This window comes from Fukomys damarensis, unplaced genomic scaffold, assembly GCF_012274545.1.
Source record: "Fukomys damarensis isolate Sample0158 unplaced genomic scaffold, DMR_v1.0_HiC HiC_scaffold_37, whole genome shotgun sequence".
Classification (NCBI taxonomy): domain Eukaryota; kingdom Metazoa; phylum Chordata; class Mammalia; order Rodentia; family Bathyergidae; genus Fukomys; species Fukomys damarensis.
The window spans coordinates 41,951,029-41,969,890 of record NW_022900949.1 but is presented as its reverse complement, the minus strand read 5'-3'; the positions used below and the strand labels follow the sequence as shown (position 1 = coordinate 41,969,890).

At 40.0% G+C, this 18,862-nt stretch overlaps 1 protein-coding gene across 3 annotated transcripts in view; it reads right to left on the bottom strand.

The window, feature by feature from the left end:
* Positions 1-242: 242 nt before the first annotated feature.
* Positions 243-18,862, bottom strand: part of Rbm6 (RNA binding motif protein 6) — an 87,113-nt gene continuing 68,493 nt past the window's right edge. For 2 of the 3 annotated variants that reach the window (XM_010615518.3, XM_010615520.3), the window contains 14 exons: positions 16,290-16,350; positions 12,911-13,180; positions 12,161-12,321; positions 11,628-11,725; positions 10,514-10,556; positions 10,292-10,373; positions 9,887-9,972; positions 9,343-9,489; positions 7,420-7,515; positions 6,214-6,471; positions 4,314-4,388; positions 3,138-3,235; positions 1,317-1,446; positions 247-445 (listed from right to left, as the gene is read on the bottom strand). In XM_010615518.3, coding sequence (XP_010613820.1) covers positions 320-445; positions 1,317-1,446; positions 3,138-3,235; positions 4,314-4,388; positions 6,214-6,471; positions 7,420-7,515; positions 9,343-9,489; positions 9,887-9,972; positions 10,292-10,373; positions 10,514-10,556; positions 11,628-11,725; positions 12,161-12,321; positions 12,911-13,180; positions 16,290-16,350 — 1,731 coding nt within the window. In that variant the 3' untranslated portion in view covers positions 247-319. Of the gene's footprint in view, positions 446-1,316; positions 1,447-3,137; positions 3,236-4,313; positions 4,389-6,213; positions 6,472-7,419; positions 7,516-9,342; positions 9,490-9,886; positions 9,973-10,291; positions 10,374-10,513; positions 10,557-11,627; positions 11,726-12,160; positions 12,322-12,910; positions 13,181-16,289; positions 16,351-18,862 lie in introns of all 3 variants that reach the window. The other variant, XM_010615517.3, reaches the window with a different exon arrangement.

Genomic DNA, 18,862 nt, shown 5'->3' with positions numbered 1-18,862 from the left:
AGTTGTATATATACAACTGTGTTCAAAGATCATCCCACCCACCTAGTCATGGTGACAGCAACTGTGTTCCAGGGCTCACTGCAGTACTAGTTGCCATCTTACTTTCACTTCAGGTAGGCCCACACCAAGGCATTCTCTCTCTCCCACCATTAGCTCCAGCCTCTATTTATCTTTGGAAGAAAAATTTAACAAAAAAGAAGCACATTGAAAAAAAGTTTATTTAAAAAAGTTCTAGCAGCAAGAACAGTAACAAAACAAAAAGAGAGATGGACAAACAAAACAAAGAGGAAGTTGTGTCCTGTGGGACTTGTCTCCATTCTTAATCAAGTTCTTTATACCGAGCAAACATGACTCTTCGAACAGCATCTCGGTAAGTCTCATTGGACTGTCTCTTGCTGGTTCTTCCCGGGACCCCAACACCAGGCCCCCTCATCCGGCTTTCAGTCTGCAAAACATAGACAAACAGTGAAGTGAGGCCTGTAAGTTAATAATCGATCTCAGGACTAATTTTTGATCACAAGCATTTTTGGATCAGGAAGGAGCAAGATGTAAGGAAATATTTTAGAATCTTTCACTATTAAATAAATATTAAAGATAAATAAGGATGGTGATGGTGCTAGGTGCAGTGGTGCACACCTGTAATCACAGCACTTGGGAGGCTGAGGGCAGGAGGATCACTGTGAGTTTAAGGCCAGCTTGGGCCACAGAGTGAGTTCAAGGCCAATCTCAACTACATAATGAGACCCTCTCTCAAAAGAAAAAAAGGACAGTAATGCCATGATTGCAGGATATAGGTTTCAATACCAGAGATATGAGAAGTTCTATAGGAAAGAGATAATTCAATCTCCGGTGATTGACATTTTTCAGAGACACCAAGCCAACACAAAATGGGCATTATTTCCTGATTACCTTTTCTAGAGGCTCTTCCTGAAGTATGAAAAGCAAAGGCCTGAGAACCAGGATTAACTTCATGTGCCCCAAATTTTAGCTATCCAAGACTTCTGCTGATAATCCCTCTTGGAGACACCTTTTATTGCTGGTTCTCTGTTTTTCTTCTTTCTTAAACCAAATGACCCTTCAGTCTCAAACTGTCTGATTCTCATACTGACCCACCAAATCTTCCTTCCTCTTCCTACTGCCACCCAAACCACCAAGGGCCTAGCATGCCAACCTAGGACCTAGTGATTGAGACTGATGGGTTCCTCTCTCATGTCCCATGCCAACAGTGGAAAAATCCAAGCTGAAAGCCAGAGAGTAAAGAAAGTTAAGTATATTCCAGGGTCATGTTGCCTCCAACAAGACAGAAACCATTTTACCTCCTCTGATGAACCCAGTCCAGGATGGCCATATCCCAAGCCTGCCCCTTTTCTCCAGCCAGTGGGCTGCTGGACACAGCCTCCTTTGCTGCTAGGGTTGATGTCTTCTTTATCAACAGGCTTACGGTCACTGTTAAAAGAAGCAAACATATTATGCCATCATGATCAAGATGGCCTGCTGATGTGCCTACCAAAAACTTCACTTTGGGGCTAGGGCTATAGTTTAGAGGCAGAGCATTTGCCTTACATGTCCTGGATTTGATCTTCAGCACTGTAAAACCAATCACTAACCAACCAACCAAATGAACGAACAAATAAACCCACCCACCAACCTAGCCATTCACTTTTTTTTTTCCTCTAGCCATTCACTTATGTCCTGACTCAAATCTGCCTCTCATAAGATATATCTAACAATGTCTCTGTGTGCCTGCTATCGACACACTAGGCGTGTTCTAGGAATACAAAGATTTGTCCCTGCTCATGGAAAAGGATGAGTGAACCGTGATAACAGACATTTACAGAACACTGAAGAGTTTGAGTACAGACGTGGCAACAGTAGATATCTACTACAGAAACACAACTGAGGGCCTGGCATGTTGGCATACAATTATAATCCTGGCACTCGGCAGGCTGCAAGTTCAAGGCCAGAGCACTTGTACTTACCCAGAAATAAGAGGAGCAAGAAAAAAGACTGAGAAGGAAGACAGCCAGGAGAAATGTGTTATGAATGGGGTGAGAATACAGAAGGGTCTTTGCACCAGCACTACATCATCCCTGGTGCCTCAGAGCAGAGGTGGTCTTCCTTCTACCTGACTGTTACTGGTCTATTATACAGTACAGAGAAATTACAGAGAAATATCCAGTGAGAAGTCATATTTATTAAGTCCAACCCTAGCACTTAAAATGAAAATGGAATGGACTAAAATAGAAATACCAGCATTCAATGTACACAGTAGGGAAGACTTACTCAGTTACACACATTTAATCATTGGATCATAATGCAAATATATCTCAATGGGCTATAACAAAATTTAGCTGAAATGTCAGAGCCTCAGACTGTCCTGCCTTTCTGGGGGCTTGGAAGGTCAATTTCCCTTTCCTTACAGGCACAACCTTCTCTGATCACAAAGACAGGGGACTCTCTCTGTTCGACCCTCTTGCTACACCATTAGTCTCTAAAATGCAAAGTTTGATCAATACCCTGCTTAAAATCTTCTCATGATCTCCCACTGCCATTGAGAAAAAGCCTTAGCATGGTATTCAAGTTATACAAACATCATGAATTGGCCTTCATCTGTTGGACCAGCTTTATTTTCTGTCATCCTCTCCAAATGAAATACCTTGCTCTTCACTGGATTTCTGTGTCTGCCCCAAAGACAAACCATCACGTAAGCCTTCTCTATTCTGTGTAAAGAGACTCTATGTAATTCTGGACTTTTGACTTGGGAACTTAGTCATTAGAAACAAATGCAGGAAGCTAGAGATCATAGCCAACTACTCAGCAGCTATGTGTAAGAATGAAGGTTTACCAGAAAGAAAAAAAAAAAAGCCCATTCTTATTGAAAAGAGCACAGAATTGAGAAGAGAAAGGATTCCTGATTATGGCTACTATAACCCTGGTTTGAACAGGGGAAGCAGCCAGCCAACCTTCCATGTAAACAAACACATTTCCAGTGTTAAGACAGGTGGTCAAAGCCATGCTCCCTAAGTTCAGACAAAACTCATTCCTTATCAGGAATCTCTTACCTGAGAGAGAAAACAGCAGTATATTTGGAGAAGAAATTGGTTTTTAGGTCTTGAGGCTGAAAGAATTTGTCTTACCTGTCAGTTTCCCGGGAGTATTTAATACGTTTCCTTTCTGGAGAGTCAAAAGATTGGAGTTTTTCCTTGCGATCATTTCCTCTCTCTTTAAACCTTCCCTGTTGGTAAGCAGAATAGACCTAAGATTTCTAGCTGAGGCTAGGGAGTGGGAAATCTTTACCCCATTCCAGACTTTTTTCTTGAGATGAGGTCTTGCTATGGTGCCCAGACTAGACTCAAGCAATTCTCCTACCTCAGCCTCCCAAGTGCTGGGACCACAGGCACATATTGCTGCTTTCGGCTTTGATATTTCTTTTGCTTATTTTTTTTTTAAATGGTACCGGGGATCAAACTCAGGACCCTGTGCTTGCAAGGCAGGCAGTGGAACCACTGAGCTAAATCCCCGGCCCCGTTTGCTTTTTTAGATACAGGGTTTCACTTGGCAATTCAGGCTGGCCTTGTACTCACTACGTAGCCTAGGCTGGTCTTGAACACATAGTGATCCTGCTTCCTCAGCCTCCTGACTGCTGGGATTATAGGCATGTGCCACCATGCCAGGTAATATTTCTTTTAAAGTTGAACGTAGCACAATTCCTGGTATCTCTTGCTCCTTCACGCTCTTTTAGGGAAAGCAGTGACTTCTCTGGCTGGCATGTTTGGAAGAATACTTGGCGCGTTTGCCTCAGCCTTTTTCCCTGCTGAGAAGCAGGTGATCTTACATAGTTGTACACAAGTTGATTCTTAATCATCACATAAGACCTGCTCCAGCCTGGGGAAGTCCGTGATATGCAGTGAGTTTGCCTGATTGTGTGGTCTAGGTAGTGAGTCCATCTGGCTCTCAATACTAAACTACTCCCTCCAATTTAGCCTTTAACAGTAAGGGATGGTGTTTCAGTAGTTCTATCCAACACTCCTTCATTTTCTCAACTAATTTAAAAGCAGAGCAAGAAATGCTACTTATTTGATCTACTAGGGGAACCTAATATCACTTTTAAAAAATATCCTTTATTGAGACATAATTTATAAACAATAAAGTATATCCATTTTAATATAAAATTTGATCAGTTTTGACAAATTTATACATCATATTTTAGGGCCCTTTGCTCTCTATCCTCTTATAAGGACGGATAAGTACAGCTCTATAGTAGACAGCAAAAAGAGCTGCAGTCAAGAGACTAACACGTCACTCAAATTTACCTCTCGCTCTCTCCTCTCCAGATAGGCTAGCTCCTGCTCAGACTGTTTTATCTTCCGGTGGATTTCCAGGTTTTGCTGTAAAAAGAAGACATTCTATGAATATTGGTCTAAAGTAAATGGACCTAGAAATGCCTTCAGGCCTTGCATGATAGCTGCTTTAGGATTGTTAATTTTTTTTTTTTTTTTTTTTTTTTTTTTTTTGGTACCGGTGATCGAACTCAGGCCCTTGTGCTTGTAAGGCAGGCAGCAGAACCACTGAGCCAAATCCCCAGCCCGGGATTGTAACTCTTGATGGACTGACTTTGCTAAATGACCACTGTACTCTGTAAGTAATAATCCCTAACTAGTCTTGTCTTACTCTCAGAGGAACCCAGATTCTAATGTTGGGTTGCCACTCAGATGGGTTATAGAAAGAGGATCTTCATTCTCCTTTTCTCTAAAATGTGGAAGACAAAAACCTGGTTTATCGCTAAGGTGAAAATAATGCGACAGAACCTGAGCACACTAATGAAGTAAATCATGCATATGCATCTGCCCACCATCTCCATCATTCACCATCCCCAAATACTAGTCACCTTTCAAGGGCCCAGAGGAACATGAAAAGTAGCACTAGGGTCCTGAAGGAACACATACTGCTTTGAGAGCTGCATACTCTTCAAGCATGGTTCTATTACATAAGCTTTCTCACATACAAACACAGAAGGGTCTAAAACAGATCCTGAATGGCAACCTGCTTCTTTGTACCAGATGATTCCAAGGAAAGGAAAAGGAATACAGTTTCCTGTTCATTAGAGTAGGGCCAGTTCAGTTTGTGAATTTGGCAGGCCTATGGCTCCTTTTTCCTGGCAACTCCTCTTTTATCTTTTCCCCTATTAGCACTATCATCAGAGGGCTGAAACTCAAATGTGCCATTCTGAGGACTTAAGAATACCAGAGGGTTAAAGGAATTTGGGAGGTAAAATGTTCTAAAGATTGTGAGGAGGAGCTGCTTCTTAGAATTCCCAAAAGTTTGTAGTTTCCACAGGTGTAACTTGGAGAAGTAGTGTACCTATTACCTAAAGCAGAGAAGGGGCAGAGATTTAGCTCAGTGGTTGCCGCCGCTTGTCTCACAAGCGCAAGGTCCTAAGTTTGATTCCCGGTAGCCGCCCCACTGCTCAAAAAAAGCAGAGCTTCTCAGCTTTTATCTAGGTAAGACTTTGGGTTCTCTGTTGAGAGAAAATGGAAACCAAGTCCCCTCATACCTCATCTTGCAACATCTACTAGAGAAAGAGTGTGAAAGAAATAACTACTCTTCAGATCATGTGTCCATGTAGGGGTTTTGCTTATTAATTTGGCTCCTTGATCAGTACATATAAACGGGAAAACTGCAGGGGAGGATCAATGTATGTCAGTTTAATATCCCACAAAATAGCTGCTGTGTTGGTGCTTACAGCAATATTCACTACATGAAAAATGAGAGAATCTTACTCACCTATAAGGAAAACTACAAATTGTCATAGCTGAATAGAACTGGGGGGCGATATCAAGTATCAAAGAAGAGAAAGGGCTTATGTGAGGTCCAACTATTAAGTCAATGACAACACTAAGATGAGAAACCCCGCAAGTGAGTTTTCTGTCCCACAATCCCTTCTCTTTCTGTAAATTCTTTGTATGTGGTGTACAGCCATGCCACTTACTTTGGCTCTACACAATGAAGTTCTTTGCTGGTTACCTTTGGTCTACGCACACACAGCCTTAACTCAGAGTAATTAATGAACAAAAAGTGGAAGAGCAATTCACTTTTGAATTGAGAAGATTTGATGATAGGAACTGGGGATGAAGGACAGCATAAGCTACTTTATTCCCTGTAACTGATGTTACGAGTCAAAATCTGAAAGGTCATGGTTTCTTCCCCTAATACCTTGTGCAGGTCTGACAGCTGTTGGTGTTTGATTAGAACTTCTTTATTGGGAAACTGCCTTCTACAAAGCAGACAAGCCAGCTTATTCCAGTCAGTGAGTTTGTCTTCTTCATTCTCCTTCTTAGTCAGCTCCTCCCGCTGCTGGGGCTGTGTTGTGCGGGGCTGTAGTGGAGCAGTCTGCTCCTCTTCCTCTTCTTCATAGTCACTGTCTCCTCCATATTCACCCAGGAGGCCAATCAGTGGGTTTACCACCTTTGGCTGGAAAGAGAAGGTTAGGGATCAACACTAAACTCTACACTTTTAAGTCCTTTTTTTTTGATATTTTGATCAAGTTATCCAATCTTTGTTCTGGTTCAAAATAGGCCCATTATCATGCTGCCCAGATGGAAGCAACATGGGTAGAGGCTTTTATTCCTTGTTCACTGAGGTAAATGAGAAAGGTTTTTTGGAAGGGACTCCAGCAAGAGAGTGGTGGGGAAAAGGAAGAGAATAGGGAATTGACACAGAAAACAGCAAGAGTTAATACACCACACAGAGAAAGTAATGAACATTTCAAAGTTAGTGTAATCCATGGAAAAAGGAAAGATGAATTTCATCAAGGGGATTTAGGAGGTGTACTAAATACTCTTGGTCATAAGCACTTAGTTATACAAATTCAGCTTAATAATGGTTTATAGTTAATCAAAATTATAAAAAAAAAGCACGGCCAATATTGCTACATATTTGTATTTAATCAAAATAATTAGTGCTTAGTTTGAGACTATCACTTTAAGGAATCTAAAAATGCCTGTCAACATTAGGACCATGCAGCCTGGCTAGGCAGGCTAAATTATGAACAGGATCACACATGCACTCTACAACTAAGAGATTCTTGTGTAGCTTCAAAAGACAGGAAACACTGAGGCCAGGAAAATGGATTTCCTTGGTGATTCAGAAAAGACTGAGACATAAAAGTCAGATGTCTCCTGGCCAGGTGGGAAGAGAAAAAGATAGAGAGAAAGAAAACAGGGAACTGCCTCTGATCCTCCAGTAATATCCCCACCAGCAGACAGAAATTTTTACCTCATGTTTACTCTTAAGAGGAGTAGTTATTTCTAAAATGTGAGAGCAAAAGGACAACAACAAAGTGAGGCACCAGCTTTTGAGTTTCCTCTCCCACAAGACCCAACCACAGACCGAGCCCAGGGCACCATGCATTGGCCTTACAGGAGGAGGACTCTCTTCCTTCTTCACAGTGGGAGGCAGGGGCTTCTTAAAGACATCCTCTGGGGGACTCTTCCCCTCACTGGCATCTTCCTGAAACTGACCAAACGCTGAGGTGATTCTTTTTATTTATTTTTTTGTTTTTTGAGACCAGGTCTATGATATAGTTCAGGCTGACCTGAACTCACAGATATCCTCCTGCCTCAACCTCTTGAGTGCTAGGATTACAGGCATGCACTACCATGCCCAGCCAGGCCAAGGTAATTATATGATACTCAAGCCATAAAAACTAGGTTAAGAGTTAGCCTTATTGAAATGGCTAATTTTCTAAACCTCCAAAGATCTGTAATATTGCTAGAGTGATAAAACACTAAACCTTTAAAAAAAATAACATTTAGGGCTGGGGGTGGAGCTCAATGGTGCAGTGTTTGCGTAGGATGCTTTAGGCCCCTGGGTTCAAACCCTAACACAAACAACAAATCTGTCAGGCACTGGCTGAAGTGTTTATATATATCATCTTCAGCGTTTTTTTTTTTGAGACAGGGTTTCACTATGTAGTTGAGACTGACCTGGAACTCACTATGTAGCCCAGAATCTCAAACTCACAGCGATCCTCCTGCCTCAGCCTCATGAGTGCTGGGATTACAGGCGTGCACCACCATGCTTGGCTCATCTTCAGCTTTTACTACCACCATCATACATACATTATGCATTATCCTCATTTACAAATGATTCAAAATACAGTTGGAAAGGTTAGGGGGCACAAGAAGAATTCAAACATCAAGCCAATATGGATGTAAAGTCTAAGTTCTTAGATATATAAATACACAGTACTCTTTTTCTGCACCTTTAGATAAGCTAGCAGTATTGGGAAAAAAAAAGCTATGAACAGACCTGGAACACTATGTAGCCCAGAATCTCAAACTCACAGCGATCCTCCTGCCTCAGCCTCATGAGTGCTGGGATTACAGGCGTGCACCACCATGCTTGGCTCATCTTCAGCTTTTACTACCACCATCATACATACATTATGCATTATCCTCATTTACAAATGATTCAAAATACAGTTGGAAAGGTTAGGGGGCACAAGAAGAATTCAAACATCAAGCCAATATGGATGTAAAGTCTAAGTTCTTAGATATATAAATACACAGTACTCTTTTTCTGCACCTTTAGATAAGCTAGCAGTATTGGGAAAAAAAAAGCTATGAACTGAACCACAAGCAAATTCATCCATTTTCACTAATACATGATTGGCATGTAGACAAATAAGTATAATTCTTCAGAAAATAATTAAATTTTGTATCACATGTGAAAATGCTTACTACCTTTGATTCTAAAAATTTATCCAAATAAATTAATATAAAAAAGAAATAAGATCTTAAATAACATCTGATAGTACAAGATTGAAGAGATAATGAAAAGAGGATGAAAACAAAGGTATAGTTTTAATATCAATTTTTACCATAACCATACAAGCATTGAAAATAAATATTAAACATTAAAAAGTTATGAAAAATAGAAAGTAAATAAAGAATACAAAATGGTATCTTCTGTTATAATATACCTAGAGAAATGTGTATACAGAGTTAAGCACTAGAAAGGGGAGGTAAAAAAGTGAGAGTGTGGACCTGAGGTGCTGGGATTTGAGATGAGTCACTTTGTTCTGTGATCCAGTTTTCCCATATGTAAATGGGAGTTACTAAGGTGCTGTATGAGGCAAGGGAGTTGCCTGTACTAGTAATCATAGTTTTTTTAGCACCTGCCTCACAAGTGCAAGGTCCTGAGTTCAGTCCCTGGTATGGGGTGGGGTGGGGTGGGGAATCACAGCATTTTTAAAGGAACTTTATTTCTGAAATCTAATGTCCTCTGTCCATGACTCCTACATTTTAATCTAGTCATGTAAATATAAGACAGTCTTCTTACCTTTGTCACTGTCCTATCTTTTTTCTCCTTGCTATCTCTCTTAGACATTTCTTTTTTGCTACTTGACCTTCCTTGACTGGTGGGTTTCTTTTCCTTGATATCTTCTTCCTCAGGTGACCCAGGGTCCTGGGGTACATAGACTTCTTGCTGCGATACAGTTGGAAAGAAGTAAATCTACAGAATGTTTCAATTTTCTGCAATTCCAGGTCTAAGAAACATAGTTCTTTTCTAGAGAAAAGAACAACCCTCTTTACAGACTCACAAGCCTGAGAATTTTTATTACTCTAAAACCCCATTCCAGGGCCCAGGACACACCCAAACCACCTAATGTCCACTTTTTCTAAGAGCAGCACAGTTCTTACCTGTAATGCAACAAGACATTGATTTTCCAGATAGTCAACAGTTCAGATTCCACAGATTTAAGTTTTTCCATTTTTCATGCCATGAACATCCAGAGAATCCAGGGAATGAAATCCTCAAGGTAACAAATTATGGGTGCTTTTCTCAAAAGAATCACTGACAGTATATAAAGCCAGAAACTCACCTGAGTGTTAGGGTCGTAGTAAGTTCCTGCCAAGGGGTCATAGTAGTAGCCAGTAGCAGAATCATATATATAGCAGTCCGATGATGCTACAAAGGATAAAGTGGGAGTCAATGTTAGTGCCTATCTAATGAATCCCTTACTGGGACTTCACCAAGAACCACCCACAAATTAGGGTGGCAAATTCCAACTACAACTGCTTCTCTTTCTGTGTGAACACTGCACTAAATAGCCTCTCTCGCTAACTTTATGATTTTTTTTGGTACCGGGGATTGAACTTGGATCCTTGCGCTTGAAAGGCAGGTGGTGGCACCACTGAGCTAAATCCCCATCCCTAACTTTATGATTTCTAGTAATGAGTACCAAGTCAAGCAAAAAAGAAAGAGAAATAAAACAAAGGTTACTTACACTGTTGTCCTTGTCGATTTGTATCTGAAGACCAGTCTGAATTTCTGCCACCTCCCCTCCTATCTCGGAAATATTTTTTACCCTAACACAGAAATGCAAGTTAAAATTTGGAACAATCCAAGAGCCACTAACCTTAACAGTCATCCACTGCAGGAAACTCAGTATTACCCTTTCAGTCACCTGAAGATTTTAACAGAGCATTCCCCACCTTTTAAGGCCTACCTGGTAGTAATGCATATGGTCAGAATGGTCCCCAGAATCATTTCTGCAACAAACAACACAGTATGTCAAAAGCCTGTTACAAAAAGGTATTTGAAGAATCTAATCCTAGAGATTCACTGAGAAAACCTCTTTTCCTCATTTTGCAAGGAAAGGAACCAACCCGAACAGCAAGTAGGTTGGGTGATCCAAACATTCCTAAGGGCAAGAGCAGTAGGATTCCTGCAAAGCCAGCTCCTGAAGAAAAACGGTGGCTGAACAGAGGGTGCTAGAATAACATCTGATCGCTTCTCGGCCTTTTGGCTAAGATCAAGTGTAGAATAACATCTGCCCCTTCTCTAAAAGTCTATCTCTTAATGTGGCTATCTCCAAGTTACCTTATTAGGTCAAGATGAGAGAGAGAGAGAAAGAGAGAGAGAAAGAGGAATTAGATTTCCCAGTTCTATGAGGGAAACAATCAAGGTCAGGGGAGTGGAAAGTCAGAAAAGCATTTACTTAGGATTCCAAAAGGCCAAGATATATTGAGATTTTTTTTTGGTACATCTAAGACAATATCACCAGGGACCTAAAGATACAAATACAATCAAAAGGGAAAAAGCCTGATGCCATGGTGGCACACATCTGCAATCCTAGCAATCTGGAACCCTAAGGCAGGAGAATTGCAATTTCAAGGCCAGTGTAAGCAACTTGGTGAGAGCCTGTCTCAAAACAGAAAGGGCAAAGGATGTAGCTCAGTGGTAAAGCCTTGTGTAGTGTTATGTGCCCTGGGTTAAATCTCCATTACCTTGGACGGTGGGGGTTGGGGGCCTAAAGTACTTAGTAACTATTTGAGAACAAAAACAATTACAGAATAAGAACAATGCAGGCCAGGGATTTGGCTCATTGGTTCCAGCACCTGACTTCCAAGGACCTGAGTTTGATCCCCAGTACAAAAAAACAAAAACAAAAAAACAATGCAGGTTTCAGAACAGAAAACATTTAAACACATATCACAGCCAAACCAGCGCATGCCAGGAAGGCACCATTCATTACTATCTGATTCTATAGCAAAGAAGAGCATTTTCTTCATAAAAACTCAAGTAGGGGCAACACAAGGAATCCTTACCCTCTTTCTTACCTTCGTTTTCCAGTAGCCAAGTTTACGGCTACCATCTTCCCATCAATGCTAAACGGTGGATCAAGGTTCTGCAAAATCTTCACTACACGAAGAGCTTCCTAGGGAACCAAAGACACACTTGAACCCAAAGAAAGAAAAGGCCACATCAGAAAGAAAAGTGAACATGGTGGATTTTCCTTCTCAGAAGAGAAATTTACTAAATATATGTTCTAGTCATAATTTTAACTGAACACACTGGCATAGATACGCAGCTCTTAATGAAGGTCTAAAATAGTTATCAGAGTGGAGATCAGTTTCTGATACAGATTTCAGAAACTCAAATCATCTAGGGATGTTCCCAGACCAGTGATGGCAAACCTTTTATAGATCAAATGACTAAAATACAACCCAAAACCCACTTATTAACCACAAAGTGTCAACACTGCAGTTAAACATGAATATTAAGGTTTTATTTTAGAAAAAACAATGCTGTGGTGTTCATGCCATAGGTTTGCTAGGACTGCCCTAGACTATTATAAGGAGGAAAAACTCACCGCATGGGAGTCAAGGTCTATAAAGCCATAGGTGTGGCCCATGGGGCCAGTTCTGTTCTTGATGATACGAACATTGGCAGTAGTAAGGTGGACATAGGGCTCCAGCACTTCCACTATCACCTCAGGTGGAGTGGAACGATAGATACGTTTTAGCATGATTGCTGAATAAGCACAAATGGTAGAGAAACAAGAGAAAGATGAAAATTTGAAGTCTTGAGAGGGTGATGGTTATCTCCTCCCACTCCAATCATGGAGATTTAATCCAGAGCCTTCACACTAAACTACATCCTCAGCTTTTTTAATTTTTTATTTTCAGACAGGGTCTCACTAAACTGCCCAGGCTGGGTTTGAATTTGTAATCCTCTTGCCTCAGTCTCCCACAGAGTTGGGATTATTGGTGAACACCACCAGGCCTCATTCTGATGGTCACTGTTTATTGCAGATACTATTCTGGCTCAAGCAAGTCTAGTTCTATAAAGAAATCCTAGACAAATACTGCCTACTTTTTATTTTCACCAATATTTAGAAATCTAAAAATCATGTCTTTTTGTATTCATGCAACAGTTTGCTACCTGGAAGGTGTAGATCCTGTAACTGGTTCAGTAAGGCCAACAAAGTAATAGCTTTTGTAAACATATAGTACACAAGCTTTCTGAGATATGTGAAAACAGTTGGCTACTAGCCACAATTTGGTCTATTTATGCTGCAGATGTAGTGATCAGTTTAGCACATCCCTGACAAACCACTTACTTTTGCTCTCTCCATCCTGGCGTGTCTCCCCAGACCATGACTCCTTCTCTCGGTCTCTTCGGAAAGCAAGCCCTTCCCTTCGAGAATGAGGCAAATATCTTTCTGCTTCTCTCTTTTGATGTCCCAAGCGTGGTTCTTGTCCTTCTTCCTGTTTTCTAGATTCAGATTCTTTATCAGCTGGCCTCGAGGACTGGCCGGGTTGTTTTTCCAAAGATGCTGGTATAGATGTTTTCTGGGGCTGAGGGTAGGTTATTAATTCTTGCTTGGCCTCTGTTAGTAGAAGAATAGAAACAGAAAGAGAATCCCTAGAAAGCTTTATCAAAAAATACTACTACTTACAGGCTGGGAATTTAGCTCAGTGGCACTGCACCTGCCTCAAAAGCACAAAATCCTGAGTTCGATCCCCAGTACTAAAACAAACAAAAAACAAAAACAACAAAAAACTACTACTTTGATTCCCTCTTATTTACTTCCAAATACTCAGACTGGAATGCTTAAAAACTGTTTCAGAAATAGCCATAAAACATCCTATGAAAGTGACTGGGATGGCCAGGGATTTAGCTCAGTGGTTCCACTGCCTGTTTTGCAAGCGGCAAGATCCCAAGTTCAATCCCTGGTACCAAAGAAACAAAAACCAAAAAAAAAAAGAAAGAAAGCGTCTGGGAAAAGACTAAAAAGACATCATGTGAAATAGTTCACAAAAGAAACCATTCCAAGCATTTAAAAAATTTAATCTTCACTTAACAAATGCTTAAATATAGCAAATCTATCATGACACCCCGGACCATGGGAAGAACAGATTCAGGGACAACATTACCAAAGATGTAGCCTTTGCTAAAGATTTGGTAGAAATGAACATCCTGAACATGTCTAGGAGCCTTACTTCTTCCACTAAAACAGTCTCAAATTCTGTAAGACCACAGGCCCTTCTTCTCCAGAGAAATTAGGATTAAACCTACCTGCATACAACCATTCATAGGCAAATAATTACGATGAGCAATTGTCCTTCAAAATATAAATGATTCATTTAAAATTTCCTTCTTCTTTTTTCTTTTTTGGTACCAGGGATTGAACTCGGGTCCTTGCGCTTGCAAGGCAGGCCACTGAACCACTGAGCTAAATCCCCGGCCCCTAAAATTTCCTTCTATGGGCCGGGCGTGGTGGCACATGCCTGTAATCCCAGCCCCCGGAGGTTGAGGCAGGAGGATCGCTGTGAGTTCGAGACCAGCCTGGGCTACACAGTGAGTTTCAGGTCAGTCTCAACTACATAGTGAGACCCTGTCTCAAAAAAACAACAAAAAAAATTTCCTTCTATGACTCTTTAGGGGCACATTTTTGTCATTATTTCATTTTTAAGAGGGCTTACTAGAAGCCACATAGCTTAAAAAGATACTCACTGGGAGCAATATAGAAATTACTCAATAGCAATAAGCAGTTGCCACTGATGGGTGAGTAGTGAATCTGCTATATATATTTCCAGGTGAAATTATTTTGGTAAGGTTCCAAATTTTCATAAATCACTTCTTCATTTGTTGAAACAGCTTAAGAAGTCCTTCTTTTTCTGCCTTTTTTTTTTTTTTTTGGTTTGTTTTTTTTACACAGGGTCTTATCATGTAGTCCAGGCTGGCCTTGAACTCTACTTGAGATCCTTCTACCTCAGTCTCCTGAGTGCTGGGATTATAGGTGAGTGCCACCACACCTGGCTCAAGAAGTCTTTCTTGAGGGAAAAACCACAACTTCAATCTGAAGTGACCTAAGAAGCTCAAAATCTCAATTGTTGGTTTAGTCTCCCAAGAATACAGAACCTTCTACAAATGATTTTCAGAACACCTGCCTCATGGTTTTGTGTTTTTTTGTTTGTTTGTTTTGTCTTGGAGATAGGGTCTTGCTATGTAGTCCAGAACAGCATTGAATTCACTATGCAGTATCATTTCTCAGCCTTTTGGCTAAGATCAAGTGAACTCACTATGTAGTTTAGGCTGGCCTCAAATTTGTAGTGATCCTTCTGCCTCTGCCTCCCCAGTGCTGGAATTACAGATATATGCACCACAGCCGGCTGCTCTTCATTATTGAAGTAGTCTTCGCTATAAGCCAAAAGCCTAGCTAAGAACCTCTCTGTAGGCACAGTAAATTCTAACCCCAGAACAGGTCCTTCAGAAGGCTGCCTATATCCTGGCACTGAATGGTATTTCACTGTCATGTCCTGGCTTTCCTTAGGGATAAAAGCAGGCATTGCAATAGTCACTGATACAGGACTATTGTGATAGATGCCTTTGATAAACTTGTCAAAGATATTTGCTGATAGGTTTTCTGAAAAAAAATTTAAGTGTTTATACATTGTATATGTATATTAAATTATCACACTGTACCTCATGAATATGTATATTATGAGTCAATAAAAAATTAATTTAAAAATTTAAGTACTTGAGAAGCTGGTAGGTTTATTCCTTATAATAATAATGTAATCCCCCCAATTTGGATTTCCTCATGTTTATATTTTCACATATTTGTAGTATTTCTATTGAAGATCTTGAAATGCGTACAGAGTAAATATAGCAAGTGATTCTCAATAACTTCAAAGAAAGTGTGTAGTTTGTTAAAAAGACAGTTTTTAACCTAACATCCTTAAATGTATCCTTTTCTCTTTCCTCCTCCTCATCCTCCTTTTTCCTCTTCCTTCTTCTCACCTATCCTCCTCTGCCTCTTTATTTTTTTTAAGTCAGGGTCTTACTCTTAGGCAAGGCTGGCTTTGAACTCATTAGGTAGCCCAGACTGGACTCAAACTCGTGATCCTCCTGCCTCAGCCAGCCAAGTGTTAGGACTACAGACATGTGCCACCATTCCTGGCATCTTACACATATTCTAAATAGCAATAATACTGATGCTATTCAGCTGCCCACTTAGCCACTTCAGCTTAAAGAGCCCCCAACTGCAAATGTTTCCTCTAGTGTAGTGATGGTAAACCTTTTAGAGACTGAGTGCCCAAACTGCAACCCATAACTCATTTATTTATTACAAAGTGCCAGTACTGCAATCCAACCTGAATGTTGAGGTTTAAAAAAACAACAACAACTGTTATCCAATGCTCAGATGCTGGGGTGACTTGGCTCACATGCTGGTAGAAAGGGTTGTATGTACCCGCTGTGGCCTGTGTGCCATAGGTTTGCTACCAATGCTCTAGTGGAATTTTTTTTCTTAGTAGAACTCTTGAGACCCAAAGTTGTTTACTAAGAAGTCACATGAAGTCAGACATTTAGTTGTACTTTTAAAGCTTTACACGTCAATCTGTATTTAGGGATATCAATTCATGAAAACCAAGGAAATATGAAATTTGTTTTATTCAGTGCACAAAATAAAAATCACCACTTCTCCTGCTCACCTTCCTTTGGACACTTGCAGAATGAACATGAAGATCGATGCCCACCAGTGCTAGCTTTACACTGTAATGAAAAAGTAAGAATTCAATTTGACCAAAACCATGTTTAAAAACTTTACAAATATCCAGCACAATAACATCAGCCAAAAATGACACAAGCCATACTCCAGATCCCCTCAAAGTCTAAAGAACCTGATACTGTTTTACTTATCAACGCTGGCAGGTAAGATCGATGAGCTACTTATTTGAGAATTGCCTTCTCACAGAGCATTTTGAATTTGAAACAGCCCATAATGCTTTTACTTTGGACAAGGAATACTCTAAAGGATATAAACTAAAGAAACTGGACTATTCAATGGTTTAAAGAATACTATTACCCCAAAGCCACTGCCATTTAGTCTGTACCCAAAATTTGGTCTTGGACTGGTTATGAAACCACCATTTACATTTGGCTAGAAGTGAGAAGAAATCAATTACCAGCTCCTTTCTCAAACACTGATGAGGAGCAAGAAAAGAGAAGAAATATAGCACATCTGGCAGCTATGTGAAGGACATTAATGGGAAGAAACAGTTACTAGTCCAGAACAATGAAATATTTGTAGTGTGAATATAGTTCTTGCTTGAATTTGTGAAAGAATCTCAAGCAGTTATTTCATCATTCCGTTCCCCATAAGCAGATCATACAAAAAAGCCCCAGCCTATCAGCAAGTGGCTGTGGTACCTCTGCGTAGGGTGAGTGTATTTCCCCTCTCCACTGTCAGTCATGGCCATACGTCTTCCTTTAGCCAGTACAGTGAGAGTGAACACGGCCTACACTAGGTCTGGCAGAGGAAGACTTACTACTTGTGTGAATGAGCCTCTCTTTCTTTCCCTCAGTCAGGAGAACACAAATCTACACTGGGACTATTTTTTGGCCTGAGTCCTATGATGAGAAACTATATGGTATGACCCACAGACCTTGATAGGTAATGTAAGTGGAGAGTATAATTATTGTTTTAAACCATTGAAATTTGAAGGGTGTTTGTTACTACACCAGATTTACTATGATGTATAACACTGCAGTTGGTAGATGGCACAGTCAGGATTCTTGACCCCACCTCCCACCTGCATGTATATGGTGGTACTGGAGAGTGAATTCAGGCCTTCATACTGAGCTACATCCCAAGCCCTTTTTATTTTGAGACAAGATCTCACTAAATTGGCAAGGCTGGGCTCAAACATATAATCAATCCTCTGTCTCAACCTCCCAGAGTGCTGGAATTACAGGTACCAGGCTTAGCTGGTAGATACAATTTAAATACCCTAATACTCACCTATTATGGGCGCACAATTCAATTTAATTCTTTTTAGTAAATGTATAGTGCACCTACTACCACAATGTAATTTCTGTTACCCAAAAAAAACACCTACTAGAATTATTTCCTTATCTTACTACCACGCCCACAGAATAGTGCAATTTATGGTCATTTGTCTGCCACAGTGTTTTCAAGGTTCATCCAAGTTGTAGCATGTATTAGTATTCCATTCCTTTTTATTGCCAAATAATATTTCTTTTTATGGATATAATGTATACCAATTTTGTTTGTCCATTTATTAATTTATGACTTTGTACTGCTTCTACTTTTTTGGCTAATATGAATACTGCTTATAAATATTAAAGGGGTGGGGAATATTAGGAGTATGGCTGAGTGGTAGAGTGCTTTCCTAGCATGTACAAGGATCTGGGTTTAATTTCAAAAAAGAAAAGTTCTGAATTAGATAGCACTGTCTTGTAAAAGTACTCAATACCACTGATTTGTTCTTGAGATGGAGCCTTGCTATGTTACTCAGACTGGCCTCAAACTCCTGGGCTCAAATGATCCTCTTGCTTCAGACTCATGAGTAGGAGTTCTATGTTTTTAAGTGTTTAAAATGGTAGATTTTATGTTCTGTGTATTTTACCATGGTATATAAAAAAGTTAAATGCTTTTAAGGCAGTCTATGAAATGTGAGTGCTTTGGAGAATGACAATCATAGCTATATCTAATTGTATTTAATTAAGACTAACAAAATTTCAAGCTGAAGTTTTTACTGAATTACCAAGTTCTTTAACACTTTTTTTTTTTTGGTACCAGTGATTGAACTTGGGTCCTTGCGCTTGCAAGGCAGGCCACTGAACTGCTAAGCTAAATCCCTGGCCCAAGTTCTTTAACACTTTTAATGAATCACGGTTCAGAAACTAATTTTTTTTTCTGGTACCTGGGATCAAACTCATGACCTTGTGCTTGCAAGACAGCATAATATCACTGAGCTAAATTCGCAGCCCTCAGAAACTATAAATTTTTATAATTATTTTTAAATTAACCTACAGCTATAAAAACTAAAGCTATATTGTCATACTCACTGAAAACAAAATGGTCCTTTAATAAGAATATAGCCTAAAAAAAAAAAAAAGAATATAGCCTAACCCAGGCATGGTAGCACACACCTGTATTCCCAGTACTCTGGGAGGCAGGAAGATCACAAGTTCGATCTTGTGGCTTAGTGAAACTCACCTCAAAATAAAAAAAAAAAAAAAAAAAAAAAAGGGCCAGGGA